This window comes from Gracilinanus agilis, unplaced genomic scaffold, assembly GCF_016433145.1.
Source record: "Gracilinanus agilis isolate LMUSP501 unplaced genomic scaffold, AgileGrace unplaced_scaffold8042, whole genome shotgun sequence".
NCBI classification, from domain to species: Eukaryota; Metazoa; Chordata; class Mammalia; order Didelphimorphia; family Didelphidae; genus Gracilinanus; species Gracilinanus agilis.
Window position 1 is genome coordinate 1 of NW_025398789.1, and position 10,019 is coordinate 10,019.

Here is a 10,019-nt window from a genome sequence, read left to right on the forward strand (position 1 = left end):
CTATATATGTATATATACATATTTTAAAGTTCTGACTTAAAGAATATATAAATATATAATGTATAGGGGTGGCTAGGTTGCACAGTGGATAGAGAAGGCCTGGAGTCAGAAGATCTTGGGTTCAAATCTGTCCTCAGATACTTCCTAGCTATGTGACCCTGGGCAAGTCACTTAGCCCCAATTGTCTAGCCCAGGGGTCTGCAACCTTTTTGGCCGTGAGAGCCATAAACACCACATTTTTAAAAATGTAATTTCGTGAGAGCCGTACAGTGCTCACAGTGCGTGCTCCTGTAACAGAGCCTGAAAAAAAATTGACTTTATGGCTCCTGCAGAAAGAGCCATATCTGGCCCTCAAAAGAGGCAGATATGACTCAAGAGCCATACATTGCCGACCCCTGGTCTAGCCCTTGCTTTCTTATGTCTTGGAACTGGTACTAAGACAGAAGATAAGGTTTGGAAAAAATCTTTTTTCAATTAAAAATTTTTTTAAAAAGTCTGCCTTCATAGTCTCTCTTCAAATGGGGGATTGTACTATTTAGGCATGGGAAGGCTTTTTGGGAAGGCTGTTTACACCCATCAAGAAGTTCCAATAGTTTCCTTTCCTCTCTCTTATTCAGATATTCCTAATTTAATAACTACGACAAGGTATAAGGGAGACAATATGATACAGTGTATAGTTTTAGAGTTAGGAAGATCCAGGTTCAAGTCTTAATCTCTTAGGGTCCCAGTTTATACTCCAAGAATATATTTCAGACAGGTTGCCCATGTGCATTGGTAGAAGACTCCACACCAGGAATTTTTCACGTTAATGAAACCACTAGTGTAGACCTGTTAATAAATACAAAATATTTCTTTGACCTAGTAATACCATTGCTGGGTCTGTTTCCCAAGGAGAGCAGGAAAAAAAGGGAAAGAATCCATATGTTCCAAAATATTCATAGCAACTCTCTTTGTGGTGGCAAAGAATTGGAACTGAAGGGATGACCATCATTTGGGGAATAGCTAAACAAATAGTGGGGTATAATTGTGACGGGATAGTACTCTGCCATAAGAAACAATGAACAGGCTAATTTTTTAAAAACTCAAAATGAATGACATGGGCTAATAAACAGCAAAATTAGTAGAACCAAGAAAACATCATACCTGGCTACAGAATTAATACTGGAAGAATAAGAGTGAACTGAAAGCTGGAAACATGAAAGATTTAATTTGTATAAAGTGTTCTAGATGATATTTTCTATGATGCGGGAATGGTAGGGAAAGGGTGAGCACTTGTGAATAAATTCAATAAATAAAATACATAAATGAATGAATGAATGAATGAATAAACACTACTCCATTTCTAGCTCAAAAATATTAAGTATTTAATTTATCCATAGGTCAATTTAGGAACAATAAATCTTAGCTTTAAAGATTTTGTTTTTGCCTTAGAGTTAACAGATAGTACAGTTTGGAGACTTGCAGTAATCTGCATTTTCTGGAAATGTGAGTCAACTATAACATATTGACTGTTCATGTGAAACTACAGAATGTGGTTATTTTTAATTTATAAATGAAGGATAAATAACATGTCCTTATGTGTGCTTGCCAGACTCCTAAAGAGCTTGGATTTTGCCAAAGGACTTGATATCCCTAAGGCTACAACTATATTGAGTTTCTTTATTCCTCTATTGTATTTTCCTTGTTTTATTAGTTTGGTGTGTAATGTATCTGTTACCCAATCTATAAGTTGCTTATCACTTCTGCTTGGACTAAGACTGACTTGGGAACCAAGGCTCTTCTACTACAAGTTCTCCATTCATGGTTTGCCCATGGTTTTGATGGTGAGAGACTCATCATGTGCTCTCTAACTACCTTTCTTGTCAACAAGTTAATTCTAGTGGAAGAAAACTGTGACAAAAGTGGGGAGAACATTGACAACCTGAACCATGAAAATCTGAATGCCTGCAGAGTGATTTAATCAAACTGCCAAAATATACTAGCTACACATATATTTTGGGGTGTAGAGGTCAATTGAGCCATTGGGTAGAGGCTTTTCCAGATCTTGCTGGCCAGTCATATGGACTCCTAGGTTGCCAAGCACATGATCTGGATATACCACTTGCATGTGAAGCCTGCTATGATTGACCTCAACCCAACAGAAGCAACCCTTGATCTACCTCTGCACACAGTTCAACTGAGAAAAGAACCCTGTGCCATTCAGTGGCCTTTAACCATTTATTTTTTAGACTCTGATAATTAGGACCTAATCTTTCATATGTTATCTACCAGGCATCTGCTACTTTCATTGTATACCCTATTCTTAGAGTTAGGAAGCAAGAAAGCTCAACACTTTTATGCATTGGATCCAACTGCTAGCCATGTCTTTAATTGGACCAGCTGCTAGATTTGTGCTCATGCCCCATATCCTGGGGGAAAAGGATGCCCTTGGTGGGCATAGGGGCAGACATCCAAGATTTGAGTGATTATTATTTTGTAATCAATAAGGTTATCCTAGATACAAAACCAAATTGTATTGTCATGGCCTAGAAAAATGAGCACTCCTACTCATTCATTTTTAATTGGGAAAAGATCAATAACTATTTACAATTCTCCCTCCTCTTGAACTTTCTACATATTGTCAGGTCACCAGGTCTGTGTTATGAGCAAAACAGGATATGAGGTTAAGGAATGGGATGGAAAATGGGATATGATAATACTATTTCCCTGTAACAAAATGTGACCATCCAGAATGGAACAGATCTTAATTTTCTTAAGCCAAAAGGCCTTTTACATAGGGGAGGATTTTTTCAGACAGCTGCACAGGAATTTTATTTCCTATGTGATGCAAAGGAATATTATTGCTCCACTCAAATTGTACAGGTCGATGTGGGTTGGGACAGGTGTTTTTTAGCAATGAGATACATGGTGTATTCAGGGAAGATAATATCTCTAATGTTGGGGCTTGCCAAGTTCTTTTTTTTATGGCTGCTTTCCTTCTTTGGTGTCCATCTACCATCCAGCTTGGTTCCAAGAAGCTGTAGCATGCACAAATGCTTCATCCCAGCAAAACCATGTAAGGGGGAAAAGGGGCTTTTTGGTTGAATATATTAAAGGTTAGGTCACCAGGGAACTGAATAATTATCAATCCCCAATTTAAAAAAATAACCTCAAGTCAAAATGACTTTTATGGAAGTTTATTTACAAAATATAGGAGAGAGTGGAAGTAGAGAGATGAGAAGAAGGTAGAATAAAAGATTAGTATTCAAGTCTGGACTTTACTCCAGCAGGGCTCCAGAGGCCAAGCCAGAGCCTAAAAGTCAATTAACAAGGGGTTTAGCCTCAAGGGCTTCTGCCAATCAAGGGAGCCTCCAGGAGGCTAGTACCTCTTGGGAGGTTAAAGGAGTCAGCCTTCTTCACTCACCATGTGTAGTTCTAAGAGAGAGATTTAAGAGCAGTCTCACTAACGTCTCAGGGTCCCAGGTCCAGAGCTCCTCCTCTATGTTCAAGCAAGAACCAGAAGAGAGTCCTCAGCTCACTCAACTCTCTTTTTAAAGGGGCCTTTTTTGCATCACTTCCTGTGGCCTCCTCTTAGTTTACACGTCTAATCACAACAGATGCTTTTCTTAGGATTGCCCATGAGGCAGTCAGTAAATTCTGATTTGTTACTCTAGCACATGTGGGTTACAGACCACCCAAAAATGGAGATGTTTTCACCTTTGGTGATTAAATCTAAAGATGGACCGTATAGATTTAATCTAAATATCACAGAGCCAAGCCAACTTCAAGACCTTTAGCCAATAGCAGCAACCCACTCCTACCCCTTGAAGTTTCAAGCTCTAGTGCAAACCTTCAGTAAGGCTCCAAGCCCCAGGCAAGGCAGTCTGCAGTGTACCTGGCCTGTGTAAGCCCAAAGTGAGTTCCAGAGCCCCTACCCAGGTTTGAGGTGAGGCCCGGTGCCCCAGCATAAGGTATATCACTGTACTCTGATCCCTGCAAACCATCAGTTTTACCTAGAGGAGACTGAATCAGCAATGAAAGGTGACTTTCAGAGCTCACAATCAATAGGCCATCGTATCACCTTGGAGGAATTGAAACCTGCAGAAATCCAGAACTAGAGCTAAGGGTAATAACAAGTTAAAACTGAAGTTTAAGAGAGTGCTGTCTCTACCCTGAGAACAGACCTATCTTTAAGATAAAAGTAAAAGTTGTTCTGATTTTTTTAAAGCCCAGAAAATGATTAAATAGGGGAAAAAAAAAACACCTAACCAATAAAAATTATTATGGAGACAAAGAAAAGCAAGGCACAGACTCGGTAGGGGACACCGAGATCAAAGAAGCCACATGCAAAACTTCAAAAATAAATGGGAAGGACAATTCCTGTGTCTTAGTCAAGGCCTCTCCTCCTGTGGCCTCTTCCATGCAGCTGCTTGTGCGCTTTGAGGACCTGGCACCACTCTCCACTTTTTAATGAATTCCAGAATGAAGCAGAAAAGAGAAGAATCCAAAGGAACAATAAAGAATTATTTCATGGACAAAGCAAATGACAGTCTTCTACCAAGACAAACACTCAAGATGATTCAGCCATCTGTAGCTGGTTCTCTGGTTAGCAGAGTAAATGAGTTAAACTCTATGAAGGCATCATCCAAAAGGAAGCTTTGGAATGATCAACTAATATCCATGTCTTCTAACACCGATATTGCTATAGAGCCAGAGCATAGTGAAAATGAAAATCTTGAAGGAGTCTCTCAAGAAGCTTTTGATCTCATGATTAAAGAAAACCCTTCTTCTCAATACTGGAAGGAAGTGGCAGAAAAACTGAGAAAGGTTCTTTATGAAATACTACAAGAAAATGAGAAACTATACAAAGAAATCGAACATAAGGACAATGAAATTGCCCACCTAAAAGAAGAAAATAAGGAACTGGCAGAACTAGCAGGACATGTGCAATATATGGCCGATATAATAGAAAGGTTAACTGGGCAGTCTGTAGAAAACTTTGAATTACAGGACAATCTAGCATTTGAGGATTCTGATTCTGGAAGAGAAGAAGTAGACAAAGATTCTGAAGAAAATAGCCAGATCGACACATATGATTGAATTGCATTACCTACAAATGAATGACCATGTACATAAATATTTTATGTTTGACTGTTGGGAAATAACACTGCCCAAGTTTACTTTCATAGTCTTTTGGGTTACTTTTCTAATTGGTGAAAATCTTGAACATTTGATTTTTTTTTCTTTCAGCTTGAGTCTTACTGACAGAGAATTAATTGTATTCTGCAAACTATTATAGATTTTTTGGACACTTGTATTAAAATACAAATACTATGTATTTTTAATCTTGTGATACTTTATGTAAATAGCATCTTTTCAATTGCGTCTGACATGACTTATATATTTGATAAATAAATTTCAACCTCCCATCAATAAAAGCATTGTTTACATATCTTATATTTATAACTAGGGAGCGTGTTTGGGAAGCATGAATGCTATTGTTACATCATTTTCTATTTATGTTGTATTTTTGTCAGTCAATATTTATTCAGTACTGTATTATGTATTCTTTGGGGAGCATAAAATATAAGGAGTCCTTGCCTTTAAGGAAATTATAGTCTGATTTGAGTAGAAAATAAACACATGAAAGGATTTAACATAATATCTGAGTAATATCACACTTAAAAAATTGTAAAAATAAAATTTAAAAAATAGCCATATGGGCATGATTGCTTTGTAAGAATTTTATAGGTTTCCTCTGAATAGCCAGTTCCCCTAGTATATTTAAAAATTTTCTTTTTTAAACCCTTACCTTCTGCCTTAGAACAAATATTTGACATTTGTTCTAAGACAGAAGAGAAGTATCAGGGACACACAGCTAAGAAGTATCTGAGACCAAAGATGAATCCAGAACTTCACTTCCCTAGGTCTGGAGCTCTATCCACTGTGTTACCTGACTGCCACTTCTGGTATATTTTAAATGAGATGTAAATCAGATCACTTCAAGAAGATCTGTTAATAAAGCAAGATACTGTATTAGAACAAATCATATTAAAGGGCTAAAATTTAAAAAAAAAGAGAGAGAATTGGTCTCAGGGTCTGGAAGAGCTCAAAAAAGAATTCAAAAATCAAATAAGAGAGGCAGAAGAAAAATGGGGAAGAGAAATGAAAGTAATAAAGAAAAAACAAAAAGGAAAAGGAAGTTCAAAAGCTCACAGAAGAAAATAATTTCTTAATTAGAATTGGGCAAATAGAAGCTAATGACTTTATAAGACATCAAAAAACAATAAAACAAAATCAAAAGAATGAAAAAAAATGAAGAAAATGTGAAATAGCTTACTGAAAAAACAAATGACTTGGAAAATAGATTCAGGAGAGACAATATAAGAATTATTGGATTACCTGAAAGTCATGATTTTTTTAAAAGCCTAGACATCATATTACAAGAAATTATCAAAGAAAACTACCTTGATATTCTTGAACAAGAGGGTATAGAAACTGAAAGAATTCACCAATCACCTCCTGAAATAAATCCCCAAATGGCAACTCCCAGGAATGTTATAGTCAAATTCAAGAGCCTTCCCAGGTCAAGGAGAAAATTCTATAAGCAACCAGAGAGAAAATTCAGATATCATGGAGCCACAGTCAGGATTACACAGGACTTAGAAACTTCTACATTAAAGGATCAGAAGGCTTGGAATATGATATTCCAACATTAGGTTTACAACCAAGAATAACCTACCCAGAAAAACTGAATATATTCTTTCAGACACAAAAATGATCATTTGATAAAATAGGCATTTTTTCCAGGCATTCTTGATGAAAAGACCAGACTTAAACAGAAAATTCAATGTCCAAATGCAAGATTCAAGAGAAGCGTAAAAAAGACAAATAAGAAAGAGAAAATTTAAGGGATTCAATAAGTTCAAACTGTTTATATTCCTACATGGAAAGATGACATTTGTAACTAATAAAATTTTTATTATCAGAGCAATTACAAGGAGTATACATAGAGAGTGTGGGAATAAGTTGTTTAGGATAACAAGCAAAAAAAAATCAAGAGATGAAAAAGAGGATTGCATTGAGAGAAAAAGAAAAAAGAAAGGTAAAATGGGATAAATTATAACACCTAAAGACATGAGAAAAAATTATTACAGTGGAGGGGAGGATGAGGGTGGTAACAGGCAATGCTTAAACCTTACTCTCATTGTAATTGGTTCAGAAAGAAATAATGGCCACACTCATTGGGGTATAGACTTCTATCTTACCCTATAGAGAAGTAGGAGGGGAATAAGATGGGGTGGAGTGGGGTAGGGCAGGACCGGGAGAAATATAAAGCAGGAGGAATTGGGGGGGGGGTGATTAAAAGCAAAACATTTGTGAAGAGGTACAGAGTGAAAAGAGAGAGAAAGACCATGATTAAAAAGGGAAAATAAGACGGAGGGAAATACACATATTATAACCATAAGTGTGAATATAAATGGGATGAAATCATCCATAAAATGGAAGCAGATAGTAGAGTGGGTTTAAAACCAGAATCCTATGATATGTTGTTACAAGAAACACATTTGAGGCAGGGAGACATGTCCAGAGTAAAAGTAAGGGGATGAAGCAAAAGCTAGTGTGCTTCAGCTGAAGTGAAAAAAGCAGGAGTAGAAATCATGATCTCAGACAAAGCTAAACCAAAAATAAATCTAATAAAAGAGATAAGGAAGGCAATTACATCTTGATAAAAGATAGTATAGACAATGAAGTAATATCAATACTAAACATATATGTTCCAAATGGTATAGCCTTAACCTTCTCCTCTCAGAGCTAAATAAATCTAATCAAGAAATAAACAAGAAAAAAGTAAAGGACATAAATGAAATTTTAGAGAAAAGTTAGATTGAATAGATATCTGGAGAAAAATGAATGGGAATAAAAAGGAATACACCTTCTTTCAGCAGTACATGATATGTATACAAAAATTTAACATGTTAAAAGGGCATAAAAAACTTCACAACCAAATACACAAAAGGAGAAATTAAAAATACAACCTTTTCAGATCATGATGCAATAAAAATTAGATTTAATAAGGGTCCATGGAAAGACAAATTAAAAATTAGTTGAAAACTAAATAATCTAATTACAAAAGTAGAGTGGGTCAAAGAACAAATTATAGAAACCATCAATCATATAATTAAAGACAATGACAATGAGAAGAAAACATATCAAAATTTATGGGATATAGCCAAACCAGTACTCAGGGGAAATTTTATATTTCTGAATACTTATATCAGTAAAATAGGGGGGAAAGCAGCTGTATAAATTGGGTATGCAACTAAAAAACTAGAACACGAACACATTTTAAATCTCCAGTTAAAGACTAAATTGAAAATCTTAAAATCGGAGAAATTAATAAAAGTGAAAATAAGAGGACTATTGAACTAAGAAATAAGATGAAAAGTTGGTTTTATAAAAAAAACAAATAAAATTGATAGAACATCAGTTAACCTGATTTATAAAAGGAAATATGAAACACAGATTACTAGTATCAAAAATGAAAAGGATGAATTTGCCATCAATGAAAAGGAAATTAAAGCAAGTATTAGGAGCTATTTTGCCCAATTATATGACTATTAACCTGACAATCTAGGTGAAATAAATGAATATTTTCAAAAATATAAATTGCTCAGATTAACAAAAGAGCTAATAATAATCCCATCTCAGAAAAAAAAGATATTGAACAAGCTATCAAAGAACTCTCTAAAAAAAGTCCCCAGGGCCAAATGGATTCATAAATGAATTCTCTCAAACATTTAAACAACGATTAATCCCAATACTGTATAAAGTATTTGGAAAATAGGCAAAGAAAGTATTCCTATCAAATCCTTTTCATGACACAAATATAGTGCTGATACCTAAACCAGAAAGACCAATAACAGAGAAAGAAAATTACAGAACAATTTCCTTAAAGAATATTGATGGCCAAATCTTTAATAAAATACTAGCAAGGAGACTATAGCAATATATCACAAGGATCATTCACTCTTACCAGATGGGATTTATATCAGGAATGCAAGGCTGGTTTAATATTAGGAAAACCATCAGCATAATTAACCATATCATTAACCAAACTAACAGAAATTACATGATTAATTCAATAGATGCAGAAAAAGTCTTCAACAAAATATAACACCCATTCCTATTAAAAACACTAGAAGGCATAGGAATAAGCAGGCCTTTCCTTAAAATGATAACTAGTATCTATCTAAAAATCATCAGCAAGTATCATCTGCAATAGGGATAAATTAGAAGTCTTCCCAATAAGATTGGGGTGAAGCAAGGATTCCCATTATCACTATTATTTAATATTATGCTGGAAATGCTAGCTTTAACAATAAGAAAAGAAAAAGAAATTGAAGGAATTAAAGTAAGCAATGAGAAAAACAAACTATTACTCTTTGCAGATGATATGATGGTATATTTAGAGAATCCCAGAGAATCAGCTAAAAAGGTAGTCGAAATAATTAATAAATTTAGCAAAGTTGTGGGATTACAAAAAACCCACATAAATTAACAGCATTTCTATATATTACCAGCAAAGTCCAGCAGCAAGAGACAGAAAGAGAAATTACATTTAAAATAACTCTAGATGATATAAATACTTGGGAATCTACTTGCCAAGACAAAAACAGCAATTATATGAACAGAATTACAAAACTAAATATAAAGTTAGATCTAAACAATTAGAAAAACATTAATTGCTTATGAGTAGGTAATATAAAAATGCCTATTCTACTTAACTTAATTTACTTATTCAGTGCCATACCAATCAAACTACCAAAAAAGTATTTTATAGCGCTAGAAAAAAATAACAAAATTCATCTAGAAGAACAAAAGATCAAGAATATCAAGGGAATTAATGGAAAAAAAAATATGAAGGACAGTGGCTTACCAGTACCAGAGCTCACACTGTACTAAATAGCAGTAATCATCAAAACAATCTGGTCCTGGCTAAGAAATAAAATGGTGGATCAATAGACTAGATTAGGAGT

The 10,019-nt window shown here is 34.9% G+C and overlaps 1 protein-coding gene across 1 annotated transcript; it reads left to right on the top strand.

Annotated features, from left to right (window-relative positions):
• The first annotated feature begins 4,449 nt into the window (after positions 1–4,449).
• On the top strand, positions 4,450–5,079 carry LOC123256669 (geminin-like). The gene has a single exon (XM_044685252.1). The coding sequence runs from the start codon at positions 4,450–4,452 to the stop codon at positions 5,077–5,079; it is 630 nt and encodes a 209-aa protein (XP_044541187.1).
• Positions 5,080–10,019: the final 4,940 nt, after the last annotated feature.